Raw genomic sequence first — 14,830 nt, 5'->3', positions numbered from 1 at the left:
AAGCACGTCTAATTAATTGAAAACATGAAACTTATACAATTTAACAGCACTTTATTAAAAGTTTAACAAAAATTACATGTAAAGATATTATGAAATATCTTTGTTTTGTCTCTTTTTTTTAAATCAAATTCTGTGTTTTCTGGATTACATTTTAATGGTTTAATTACATATTAATAATCATTAATAATTAATAATCATAATAATTTAAAGCATATCTAATTAATTGAATTCATAAAAACAACCATTTTAATCTTTTTTTCACAAATTCTGTGGTGTGTATTTTCTGGTAATCAAATAAAGACATAAAACATTAATTTAATTTATCTTTTAATAATATGAAATTAAACTGTTTTTGTCAAACTACATGCTGCACAACTGAGCTACTGTTAAACATGGAAGAAAAATTGTTTTGATAATAATTTATTATTATTAGTGTTATTATTACATTGACACATATCTAAATTCTACTGTAGAACAGTAATATATTTCTGTCAAGTTAAACTAAACTTTTATTTTGACGGGTTGACATGATTGTTTATACAGTAAATTCCATTTTTATGACTGGATTCCACGATTCCGTCAGCGTTTTCTGCATCACAGAAATCATAGGCCCTAATAATGGACGGAGATGGAAAAATAGAGTTAAATAGAGTTACAAGGTTTTTAATCTGAGAAATTCATAAACGTGTCCGTCATCAGAACGGCAGTAACTCTATCGCTTTACGTTTTCATTAACTTTCTCATATTGTAATAATGCTATTATACTGTGAATACAACTTTAATATTTAATAAAACGAAAATAATTACTTTGAAAAAACAGTCTTAATTTATTCTTTTTAATGTTAAACCATGGAGCTTTTATTTTGGCAGTGAGGTCTTGAAGCTTCTGTTTCGTTAACATCAGATTTATACACGATTCTTGATACAAATTTGAAAGATGATTGGCACGTGCAACACTTTTTTGTTTTATTTGGTCTTATGATCAGTAACGACACGAGAAACACTGACAGTTAAAGTCATTGACATCAGATCTAATGAGGAAGATGTTCAGTGAGTAATGAGTTAAATGTGTCAGTCATCTGACTGACAGAACGAACCCATGTGACCTGAAGTCTGGCTGTGATTGGTCCAGAGGTTCTGACTCTGTTTCTCTTCTTTACAGGAAGAAAGGTGCTTTCTTTATATGTGCAAAGGAGTGACTGAGCATGAACGTTTTAACCTGTGATGAATAAAGTGTTTTTAAGGAGAATATTCTGACTAGTTATTAATGTTCAGATAAATGGGGTAAAAATATAATATCACAGTACGTTAAGAGAATAGTTTTGTGTTGCACATTTTCTGAAATGTATGTTTGAATATGCAAATGAAGTATTAGTGATTTTCATAGATTTCTTCCTCAGCTCTGATTATATCATATCAGGTGTTCTGAGAAGCTCTTGTTCATGATTTGACTGTTGCTTTCATTTTATCGTGCTTTTAAAAGCATAAATATGTTATTATGGATATGGCGGATGAGGAGACGTGTTTGTCACTGTTGTTTGGTAAGTCCTGTGATTTAAACCAGTTTACTAGCGCACATGAATCTGAATCTGTTCACTGGTCTGATGGGCGTGTGGTTTCACATTAATAACTTTATTCATATATTTCATCTCTTCGCACTGGTGAATCTCTCAGGTCTCTCTATAAACACTTTATCGATGTGCCCATGTGTGTGTGTGTGTATAGTTTTCTCCAGGTGCTATTTCTATAGTCAAGTCGAGTCTCCTTCATTTCTACAGCGCTTTAACAATATAGAGTTTCACAGCAGCTTTACAGTGATAATAGGAGATTACAGTAACAGAGATTGTTTAGGCTTTACAGCAGATCTAGAATAAAGTTGTTGTCCAGATAAAGTCAGTTTTGATTGATTCACTACCGTCGCAACGATCATTAGTTATTAACTAAGCGGCCGCTAACACACACCGTTCTAACAGAAAATTCTTTAAAGGTGTAACTAAACACTAAAACAACTTTTTTTAGTTAATGATCTGTAAAAGGTTCATAAATGCTGTTCATTGATTCCAGTAAATTTTTTGACATTTGGGTTTAAAGTGTTTTAATTCTACACTATATGGTTTAAACACGTCTGAGTGCTGCCCTCTTCAGGTTGAACGGTGGCTACTGCAGTTGAATTTTCCTATTGGTGGTTGCGGTGGTTTGTGACGTAGGCAGGTTCCATACAAAGAGATGCATCTCAGGTGCACGCCCCCCTCAGCGGGGCTCCGCCCACTTTTCCAGCATTTTTCAAATATTGCCAGTGGGTGGAGTCAGGCTCTGACCAGGGGTTTAGTTACCCTTTAATGTGATCCGGTCGCTCATTTGCATAAAATAGTGCCTGGTGGCTCTGAGAATTTTTTATCGCTTCCGCGTAGCCGCACGAATCAGAATTATCCCGATAACGTTTTATCAGTACAGAGGTAAAGGGAAGGAGGCCTTCACAAGGGAGAGATAGTGGCACTTCAGGGATGCGTTGTCGTCATGTCCATGCGCAGGTCCTTCATCAGATCCGGATACGGCCTGCGGTAAACCTCGGGATAAACAGAGAGACTAAAATTAGCGTAGACGCCATCCTCCTTATGATGTAACGAGTACATCAGGATTTATGGGAAGTGTTCCCGGTTCCGGCTGACCTAAACTATGCAGCCTAATATTGAATTATAGAAGTCTATGTTGTGTTATGTGAACGCTAGGTCAAAGAGATGTGTTTTTAGTCTAGATTTGAACTGACAGACTGTGTCTGCTTCCCGGACAATGTTAGGGAGATTGTTCCAGAGTTTTGTTGCTAAATAGGAAATATAGCCATAATAAATTATATTAAATGAGCATAATAAATATGAGATCTTCTTCAAACTGTTTCCAGACACGATATGATCCCTAAGCGTGATCCCAATCAGTACGGTACGTCCGACTCAAGTATACCATATTTACCAATTACTTTGCTTTGAAATAAAGACAGATGGACACCGTTATCATGGTGTATTTCTGTGAAGGAACGCAAGGCGACGGACTGTGACTCTCTCTGTAACAAGCGCGGTCCTCCAACCTACAACGAGCAAAGATAATAAAGATATTGTTTGATAAGTGAGATCTCTGATTGTAGTCCTTGAAAACCAAAACCTTTTTTTTTTTTCTCTCTCCCTCTCCATTCTGTCTCTGATTGAGTTTTGGTTCCTTGCCACTGTCGCCTTTTTCACCTTTCTTCACCTTTGTCGGCATTGGCTTTTGGCTTGCTTAGTTGGGGACCTTTAATTTTATATTTAACAATATTACAACAACTTTATTTTCCTGTTATCTCTGTAAAGCTGCTTTGAAACAATCTGTATTGTAAAAAGCGCTGTATAAATAAATGTGACTTTTGAAAACCAAAAAAGGAGTGCTTTAAAAGTCCTGGAATTTAATTTTAGAGTATCTGTACGAACCCTATTTGTAACATTATAAATGTATTTCTGTGAAGGAACTGACTTGACTCTCTCTCTGTCCTCTCAGCCCGAACAAGCGCGGTCCCCCGACCTACAACGAGCACATCTCCAAGCGTGTGGCGTCGATGCCGTCGGTCCAGGAGGGGCTGCACCAGCCCGGGACGCCTCACCGGTACCGAGAGGCCCGCACCGAGTTCAGGCGCGACAAGTCTCCGGCGCGGGCCCTGGACCGAGAGAAGTCCCCAGGGAGGATCCTGGACCGGGAGAAGTCCCCGGGGAGGATCATGGACCCTCGACTCGACTGTTCTCCGGGACGCGTGATGGAGCTGCGCAGGGAGAGATCGCCTGGACACGCGTTTGAGGAGCCGAGACAGAGACTGCACACCGGATCCGCTCGAACACCCATCAACACTGTTAACAAGGTCAGGACAACTACACACACTCACACACACACACACGCACACCGGATCCGCTCGAACACCCATCAACACTGTTAACAAGGTCAGGACAACTACACACACTCACACACACACACACACACACCGGATCCGCTCGAACACCCATCAACACTGTTAACAAGGTCAGGACAACTACACACACTCACACACACACACACACACACACCGGATCCGCTCGAACACCCATCAACACTGTTAACAAGGTCAGGACAACTACACACACACACACACACACACCGGATCCGCTCGAACACCCATCAACACTGTTAACAAGGTCAGGACAACTACACACACTCACACACACACTCACACACACGCACACCGGATCCGCTCGAACACCCATCAACACTGTTAACAAGGTCAGGACAACTACACACACTCACACACACACACACACACACCGGATCCGCTCGAACACCCATCAACACTGTTAACAAGGTCAGGACAACTACACACACTCACACACACACTCACACACACGCACACCGGATCCGCTCGAACACCCATCAACACTGTTAACAAGGTCAGGACAACTACACACACTCACACACACACACACACACACCGGATCCGCTCGAACACCCATCAACACTGTTAACAAGGTCAGGACAACTACACACACTCACACACACACACACACACACACCGGATCCGCTCGAACACCCATCAACACTGTTAACAAGGTCAGGACAACTACACACACACACACACACACACCGGATCCGCTCGAACACCCATCAACACTGTTAACAAGGTCAGGACAACTACACACACACACACACACACACCGGATCCGCTCGAACACCCATCAACACTGTTAACAAGGTCAGAACAACTACACACACTCACACACACACACACACACACACACACACACACCGGATCCGCTCGAACACCCATCAACACTGTTAACAAGGTCAGGACAACTACACACACTCACACACACACACGCACGCACACCGGATCCTCTCGAACACCCATCAACACTGTTAACAAGGTCAGGACAACTACACACACTCACACACACACACACACGCACGCACACCGGATCCACTCGAACACCCATCAACACTGTTAACAAGGTCAGGACAACTACACACACTCACACACACACACACGCACACCGGATCCGCTCGAACACCCATCAACACTGTTAACAAGGTCAGGACAACTACACACACTCACACACACACAGACACACCGGATCCGCTCGAACACCCATCAACACTGTTAACAAGGTCAGGACAACTACACACACACACACACACACACACCGGATCCGCTCGAACACCCATCAACACTGTTAACAAGGTCAGGACAACTACACACACTCACACACACACACACGCACACCGGATCCGCTCGAACACCCATCAACACTGTTAACAAGGTCAGGACAACTACACACTCACACACACACACTCACACACACACACCGGATCTGCTCGAACACCCATCAACACTGTTAACAAGGTCAGGACAACTACACACACTCACACACACGCACACCGGATCCGCTCGAACACCCATCAACACTGTTAACAAGGTCAGGACAACTACACACACACACTCACACACACACCGGATCCGCTCGAACACCCATCAACACTGTTAACAAGGTCAGGACAACTACACACACTCACACACACACACACCGGATCCGCTCGAACACCCATCAACACTGTTAACAAGGTCAGGACAACTACACACACACACACGCACGCACACACCGGATCTGCTCGAACACCCATCAACACTTTTAACAAGGTCAGGACAACTACACACACTCACACACACACACACACCGGATCCTACACTCACACACAGTCAAGAGTTCTTAAAGGGTAAGTTTGGCGTTTTACAAGTAAAGCCCTGTTTTAAGATCGTTTCTGATTAAATCGAACGGTTAAGATTATAATTTGGACACATGCTGCTGTCCCGAGAATTTTCGGTTTCTGTGTTAGCACCCCCCACCTATACAATGGTTTCATAGGGGCACTGGAACAATCATTCATATAAACGCATTAAACTTTAGTTTACAAAGACGTGAAACTCACCGAGTGGTCTGGGGTGTTCACACAAAAATCACTGCAGAAAGATGCTTTCCAACAGGTTTTATCGTAGCTTTTGGAAGAATGTCCGGTTGTGAAGCGTTGGAAAAATAGGTCCACAGTTTCACAACGAACGGTAAACACCTGTTGGAAAGCATCTTCTGCAGCGATTTTTGTGTGAACACCCCAGACCACTCGGTGAGTTTCACGTCTTTGTGAACTAAAGTTTAATGCGTTTATATGAATGATTGTTCCAGTGCCCCTATGAAACCATTGTATAGGTGGGGGGGTGCTAACACAGAAACCGAAAATTCTCGGGACAGCAGCATGTGTCCAAATTATAATCTTAACCGTTCGATTTCATCAGAAACGATCTTAAAACAGGGCTTTACTTGTAAAACGCCGAACTTACTCTTTAACCTCCAGTCTAATGTTCAAAATTCAGAGTGAGACGTGTGTGCGCATGATTCAATGACTTTCATTTTTTATAGGCTATATTATATTTTTATTATAAATTTTAAATGTTTTAATATTTTGTATCGTATAATTTTATATGTATACTATTACTGTTTTGTTTACAACAACAAAGTGTAATGAAACAGGAAAACATGACACACTGTATTATATTATGCAAGTAATAATTGACTAAAAAAATAAAGCACACTCAAGGTGTTAATGCGGTCACGACACGAAGCATTATTTTTCTAATATTTCAACGGCCCGGAGAAGGTCAGTGTCGCCGTGGGTTTTGTTTCTTTCGCTGTTGTCGCTGTAAAGACCTTTGAAAAACCTGAAAACCTGCCTGGAACTACTTTATTCGTGCATTTCCCTGAAAATAACTGCAGAACGTCCATCAGCCAATCAGATTCAAGCTTTCAACAGACCTGTAGTTTCAATTATATTAACAATATCAAAGTTATTCTTAGGTTTACTTTATTAAACTTAATTTCCGAGCAAAAAGAAACGACGCACAAGCTAAAGGTGGACGTTTATACAATTCTACTAATTCTAAAACCTGTTTGTGTGTCCACAGGTGTGGGATCAGTCGTCAGTGTGAGTGACAGCAGAAGAATCACATGTCATCAGATCCCGACCCTCCCAGCACAATGTCCCGCTCCACATGGCCTTAGAAACACAACACACAGATCTGGCCAGCGTTTACTAGTGCGAACCTTTCTAAACCACACTAACACACACATTGTTTGTCTTGATTTTCCTGTCCTTCTCATTTTACGTCTGATGGAAGCTCGTTTCTGCCACAGAATAGAAAGAATAACACAAGACATTTTAATCGTACTATTCTGACTTTTTCCTCACAATTGCCAGTTTATATCTGTCATTTAGAAAGTTATGAGTTTGTTTATTGCAAGTTTACATCTCATAATTCACAATTAAGATTTTTTTCTGCTTCCGCCATGGAAAACATTATTTAAAACGGTATTTATAATTTTTTATGTCGCAAATCTGACTGTTTTTCCCACAATTGCGAAGTTACATTGTGTTGAATTGCGAGAAAAAATATTTAAATTGTGAGATTAAAAAGTTATTATTATTATTATTGCAAGTTTACGTATGACAATTCTGACTTTTTCGTAGAATTACAAAAAAAGTTTTAAAAATTAGTTTTTTAAAATTAACTTCATTATTTTATTGCGAGATAAAAAGAAGCAATTACCTTTTAAAAAAATGTATTCCATGGTGAAAAGAAGAAAAAAAACTGAGAAGAAAACTCAAATTGCGAGGTACAAGCTTGCGATTGTGAGAAAAAAAATCTAAATTATGAGATAAAACGGTGCAATTACCTTTTATATATTTTTTAATATAAACTGGCAATAATGAGCGACTTTTATATCTCACAATTTAGATATTTTCTCCTCAAAATTCAGCGCAACATAACCTCGCAATTGTGAGAAAAACAGACCGATTTGTGAAATAAAACGTTATAAATGCCATTTTAACTTGTTTTTGTTCCTTGACGGAAGCAGAAAAAAACATCATTATGAAATGTAAACTCGCAATAGCAAGCTTATAACTTGCAAATGAAATATAAACTAGCCATTGTGAGGAAAAAGGTCAGAATTGTAGATTAAAATTTCTTACTTTTGTTTTGTTTTTCTATTCCGTGGCAGAAATACGTTTCTTTAGTTTCCTCTCTCTCTTCCTGCACTACCCACAATCCCCGGCGACTGCGTAGCGTCCGTCTCGACGGAACGGAATCTTTATAAACCTTCAGAATGTCACGTTTAACCCCTTTGTAAATACGCCCACGTGATGTTTTTTATAAGACGATATCGAAGCGAATCGCGAGGCGGGTCTATTTTTGTTAAAAATCGAACGCGAGGAACCGGTTTGTAACGGATGGATTTTGTCTCAATCTGAACATTTTTGCTTGAATCAAGCTGGCGTGTTTTCGTCGTGTCACGTACCGGCTCGCTGTTCGGTGTCGTGTTCGCAGCAACTCTCGTCGTGGTGTGTGTCGTCCGCTTCCCACAAGCCATGATGAACTCAGGATTAGAATGTATGAATCCTAAAGGAATCACTCTCGAATTTCTCCTCAGATGAAGTGCCACCGACGCCATTTTTCCCGCTCACCGTGATGATGTGTTTGGCGCGTTTCACTCATTCGTGCGGTGACGTCTCGTTCTGTCGCATGGAGACGTTGTAACGGGTTTTTCTTTTCCCGCTTCTTATTTCTCACTCTGCGCTAATCGATGCTGATGTTAACCGACCGCTGACCAGAGATGTAGCGTTTCTTGTTTTATCATTTTTTATGATTATGGTCCAATAGCATTATCTATAGCCACTAATAAACAAAAAGTTCTATCTTTATCTGAGCCTCTGCGTCGTTCCTGAGTCTACTTTTAATTTTACTTTCATGATCATGTTTTCCGTTGAAACTGTATTTTTGGTTAGACAAAGTAGGATTGGACTAGATTTTCACCTTCAGGATTTGTCTGTGAAAAATAAGAGGGATTTCTGGTGTATTTGAGCAAGTCATTTCAATTTTATGAAAGATCATGAAGATGTATGAATATATTGATTATGAATATTGAATCAGACTAGGTACATTTATTGAGAAAGTAAAGAGTTATGTTGGCTGAACCTTAAGGTTCACATCTTTAATGCGTTAAAAAAACTACATAAGGGGCTTCAGGTTGAAATGGCGGCGTGAACGGTCGTGTAATCTGTTGCTCCCGATAGTCAGTCAGATTTATCCCCTGAAATTCAAATACTAAACTCGTATTCTGGTTAAAAAATGAGTGGGGGTGGAAGAATGAAAAGTCGGAAAACTTCTAGTAATCAAGCAAAAGGAAATGAACAAAATATAATCGAGGACGCAGGCACTTCACCAGAAAGGGATGGCGATGCGGGGGAAGCTAAGCTAACAGGCGAAGACGAACATCCTGTGGCCTACGTTGGGACTTGAAACTATTAGCAGGCAAATCAGTGATTTGAAAAACGAAATGAAGTCTGACCTGAGATCATTTAAAGAAGAATTCAAGAATAACATGAAAGAGGAATTCGCCCAATTTAAACAAGAAATACATGACAAACTCTCAACGAACACCAACGAAATTCAAAAACAGCAAGGCAGACTTACCGAGGCTGAAAATCGCATCGAACACCTGGAAACATGGTCTATCGAAGCGAACGCTGCTCTGCTGAAAACACTTCGAAAGAACAGAGAAATACAAGAGAAGCTGACTGACCTCGAATCAAGATCACGTAGAAATAACATTCAAATCTATGGAATCCCTGAGGGCACAGAGGATGACAGTTCTGTCTCCCAATTTGTGGAGGGGCTTCTCAAGAAGGAGTTAGGACTTGACATTGATCTTCAAATCCAGCGCGCACATTGAGCCTTGCTCCAAAAGCCGAATCCAATCTCGCCTCCAAGATCTATCATTGTTAACTTCCTCCAGTTCGCGGTTAAAGAGACTGTTCTGAAACTGGCCTGGCAAAAGCGGATACAGGTGCTGGGTCGTCCCATATCGTTCGACCACGACTACGCGACAGAAATAATGCAAAAACGTAAAGCATACAGTGGGATAAAGAAAGTGCTGAAAGAAGAGAAGTTACAGTTCCAGACACCCTTCACGAAAATTCGCATTCATTGGAGTGACGGGACACGGACGTATAATACCCCCGGGGAAGCGGAACAAGATATGATGGGCCGCGGGATCATCAGGAGGTCAGCAGTGAATAGCGACGGTGGAAGCGCGGCGAATCCCGGAGCCGATCCCCTCGAAGAACGGCTACAACATTGTATGACTTGGCAAGGCGTTGGCAACAAAGACCCGGAAAGGTATCTACGAGTTCGGCAAAAACTTCAGGAATTCCAACGCATGCCGCCAAAATAGTAGATGAAATGAGAAGGGTCAAGCACCTTTAGAGATATTAATAATAATAATAATTCAGGGCGTTCCCTTTTATTCTACACAGACGTTGAATCAGTATTTTTTGACTATCAGGGAGGAACTCAACAATTGACTTCACTCGTTTCTTTTCTTTTCGTTGGACTTACAACTTTGGTGAGTAGCATATTTACTGAACAGTAAGTGAGACGCTGCTTCACACGTGACAAAGAAGGAAGATATATTTTAGTAAGGGGCAAAATTGAGAATCAAATGGTCACATTGGTCAACGTATATGCCCCTCCTGACTGCGGTAAAAGGTTTTTTACGTCCCTTTTCAATGCTCAAGAGACAGAGGGAGTTCTGGTTTTAGGAGGTGATTTTAATGTGGTAGTAAACTAAAGATTGGATACCACCAGCCACTCTAATAGGAAAAGACAGATTTCGAAGTGTGTTAGGAACCTTTTGGAAGATCTCAGTTTAATTGACGCATGGAGAGATATTCACCCTTTAACCAGAGATTATACCCACTATTCAGCACCACACAAAGTCCACTCACGAATTGATTATTTCTTAATAAGTAAAGAGGATCGTCACAAAGTGAAAGAATGTGAAATTGGTGTTGCTGACTTATCAGATCATAATGTTATTCAATTAAAAATAGATTTGAACACTCGAAAGAAGAACACATTATGGAGGCCTAACGTAGGAATACTAAATAATAAAGAAATTGTGAAGCAAATAAAAAATTACATAAAGCTATATATAGAGGGGAATGATACAGGGGAAGTTAAAGCTATGGTATACGATTTCAAAGATTGTTCATTATTAATATCCTCGTTTAGATGCTGGTTATGGTTATATAGTACAATCCTAACAATATGAATAGAAAAAAGAATGAAAAAAATCCATTCACTCTATTGGCTGTACAGCCTCAGAGAAGTTGACCAATGTAAGCTGTCCGGCCGGAGAGCTTACATTGGTCAACTGCTCTCATCTAATTACCAGCTCCACTTGAAACTCCGCCTGGCGCTCGCGTCTCCTCCGCACCCGCACCCGCCCCCCTCCTGCGACATGAAATTGCGCGCGTAAGCAGATGACAGTCTATGGTAGCTAGCTAAGTAGCATATCAGCAATGGATAAAAAAAAAAAAGACAGCAGCAAGCGTCCCCTGCTTGCCCCTACAGTAAAGTTAGGACGAAAGAAAAAGTCATTAGAGGAACGAGCACAGATAAAAAAAATAAAAAAAAGTGAAGAACGCCGAACTTTGAGTAGGATAAATATAGGGTCCACCATTGACCGTTGGAGGAAGCTTCAGGAAGATCTGGCACTGAAGACCGACGCTGACACGGCTGACTTTTTGTTCAGCAGGTAAACATTTATTTATACTCTTATGGTGTGACGTGTTACATAAATAGCTTTTTATCAGTTTGACAACTTGCTCTTGCTGCCGGTCGGCATTGGAATGTTAGCCGTTTAGCATCGCCTATCACGGGTCAAAGTAATTATATTTCTTGAAGTCCTTGAATATATTTCAGTAGGCCTAGTGGGTTTCTGTTCGAGCCCATCGAAATTTGAGCAAGATGCGCTGTGTGCTGCAATAACAATTACTGAAAACCTTAGCAATACTAGTAGTATTATACTAATGGTGGTGGGGAGATTAGAATATTTCATTTGTTGCTAATCTTGCGTTGACGTGAACTCAAACGTGACATTGAATTGTTGATGAAGCAACTAAGTTCAAGTGTCTAAAGGCAATTTTATATATGATGTGTGTCCGATGTTTACTACCGATGATCACAGCTTGACTGAGTGACGTTGTTCAGGTCGTTTCCCGGTGGGAGGGATCAGGTAGCACAGAGGGGAGATGTGTGTGTGTGTGTGTGGAGGGGCGGGATGAAGTTTTTAAAACTTCCCTAACGTCTCAGGCTTTCTCGAACGATTTTTAACATCGTATACTATAGCTTTAACCCCATTATTGTATGGGATGCTGCTAAGGCAGTTACAAGGGGGGAGGTGATTGCCATGACTGCTGCTTTCAAAAAAGCTAAATTAGCAACATATGATAACCTAGTCAAAGAATTGCGAGTTTTGGAGCATAAACATAAGAGTAATCGGGACTCAAAGATGCTCAAATAAGGGGACAGATAAATGGCATTTTGAAAAGTGAGATGGAGAAAAAGTTGAGATACGTTAATCAGTCTTATTATGAATCTGGTCCTAAAAGCACAAAGATGTTAGCTCGTCGATTAAAGAAACAACAGGCATTAAACACAGTCTATAAAATTCAGGATCCTACGACAAAACAGTTAGTATATGAACCAGAAAAGATTGAAATTATTTTTGAGAATTACTTCAAATCATTATATTCCCTACCCCCAGCTGCAAATATAGGAAGAATGAAAACATTTCTAAACACTCTAGATCTACCCACGATTGGTTCAACACAGAACACATTTTCCACTGCACCAATCACAATGGAAGAAGTAGAGAGAGCGATAAGTAGGCTAAAGAACAATAAATCCCCAGGAAGTGACGGCTTCCCATCTGAACGGTACAAGATGTTTAGGGAAGAATTGAAACCAATCTTACTGAGATCATTTAATCAGACCCTCAAAGAAGGGAGACTCCCCCCATCATGGAGGGAGGCTATCATAACAATAATCCCGAAAGAAGGTAAAAATAAAGAACATTGTGATTCGTATAGACCAATCTCTATTTTGAATGTGGACTATAAACTATTTACCTCGATTATCTGTAAAAGGTTTGAAACTTTTTTACCTGATCTAATTGATGAGGATCAAACCGGTTTTATTAAGAGCCGGCAAACACATGATAACTTTAGGAGAACATTACATGTTATCGAGAATATTAAAGAGAACCATGAATGTGCCGTTATTCTGAGTCTTGGCGCAGAAAAGGCATTTGATAGTGTCGATTGGGCCTTTCTGTACCAGGTGCTTGAAAGATTTGGATTTAATGAAAATTCAGTACAGTGTATTAGAACAATTTATTCAGAACCAACAGCCAGAATCAAAGTTAATGGTCATTTGTCAGCCACTTTCAATCTAAGTAGGGGTACAAGACAGGGCTGCTGTTTGAGCCCCACTCTTTTTGCTCTTTATATTGAGCCTTTGGCACAAGCAGTAAGGCAAAGTGAGGAATTGGGTGGGATAAGAATTGGAGATGGCCATCATGTAATTGGGTTGTTTGCTGATGATGTCATTATTTATCTTAAGGAGCCTGAAACTGCTCTCCCATTACTTATGAACATACTGGAAGATTATGGGAAACTATCTGGATATAAATTAAATGTCTCAAAAACTCAGGTTCCATCATTTAATTATTCCCCATCACAACTAATTAGACAAAAATATAACCTAAAATGGGGATGCAAAGCACATCAAGTACTTGGGGGTAATTCTAACAAAAGAATATTCAGAACTCTATTGTAATAATTATAATATTATTAATAAGGACATCCAAAGAGACATTGAGAGATGGTCGACTCTACCTATGGAATTCAGCTCGCGAATAGAGGTCGTGAAAATGAATGTTGTCCCGAGATTGTTGTATCTTTTCCCAGCTTTACCAGTAATGATTCCTAAGACTCAGTTCAGGGCTTGGGACAGGATGATTTCAAGATTTATCTGGGAGGGGAAAAAACCTCGAATAAGATACACAACGTTACAGCTAGCAAAAGACAAAGGTGGACTAGCCCTACCAAATCTACTGGAATATTTTTACGCGGCACAAATTAGACCATGTATATGTCTGTGTAACCCTAGCTACATATCGAAATGGAAAGATATAGAGCTTGCAAACCAGAGTTTACCTATACAGTCCCTTTTAGGTGATAAAGAAAAATTGTTGGCATCAAAAAAGAATCTAGATCAAATATCAGTCACTACACTGGAGGTATGGTTTACATTAGTTGAGCAGTATAACCTAAAAAATCAGATAAAATTATTAAGATGGGTGGCATTTGATCAAAATTTTAAACCAGGGCACCTTGATGTAGGATTCAGGAGATGGGTAACTAAAGGTTTGACTGCTTTGTGCACCTTTGTTACACGTGGAAAATGTAAAAGTTTTGCTGAATTAAAGGGGACATTATGACATATCATGCTAAATCCCCTTTTTTAGCCCGTAAATGCATTTTGTTGTATATTTGGAGTGTTTATAAGTACAGAAAAGTTGAAATATGTCTCTTCAGGTGCTTCATTGATATCTTTATATTCTGTTTTGGTCATATTTTACAACCTGTTCCGATTTTTCTATTCTCTATGACGTTTTTTGAACAATTACGTCACAGTATTTGCTGCGGAAGTGCCAAATAAGGACATCGACTACCTGGCCCAACACTTCGAGCAATCCGCCATTTTAATTTCTCGCTGCGATTTATTTGTACAAGCTCAAGGATGCAGAAATTACGAGAGGGTAAGTCAAAATGTTCGGTTGTTTTATGTAGTAACCCACACACTTCATTACACCGTCTCCCAGCAGAA

General features: G+C 40.1%; 1 protein-coding gene across 5 annotated transcripts in view; it reads left to right on the top strand.

The window, feature by feature from the left end:
• Positions 1–8,796, top strand: part of cita (citron rho-interacting serine/threonine kinase a) — a 154,297-nt gene extending 145,501 nt beyond the window's left edge. For 4 of the 5 annotated variants that reach the window (XM_077222380.1, XM_077222360.1, XM_077222370.1 and 1 more), the window contains 2 exons: positions 3,526–3,880; positions 7,001–8,796. In XM_077222380.1, coding sequence (XP_077078495.1) covers positions 3,526–3,880; positions 7,001–7,024 — 379 coding nt within the window. In that variant the 3' untranslated portion in view covers positions 7,025–8,796. Of the gene's footprint in view, positions 1–1,162; positions 1,542–3,525; positions 3,881–7,000 lie in introns of all 5 variants that reach the window. The other variant, XR_013200761.1, reaches the window with a different exon arrangement.
• Positions 8,797–14,830: the final 6,034 nt, after the last annotated feature.

Source organism: Siphateles boraxobius, unplaced genomic scaffold, assembly GCF_051911475.1.
Source record: "Siphateles boraxobius isolate OS27281-9 unplaced genomic scaffold, OSU_SipBor_1 120, whole genome shotgun sequence".
In the NCBI taxonomy this organism is placed as follows: domain Eukaryota; kingdom Metazoa; phylum Chordata; class Actinopteri; order Cypriniformes; family Leuciscidae; genus Siphateles; species Siphateles boraxobius.
This window is presented reverse-complemented; position numbering and strand designations above follow the sequence as displayed.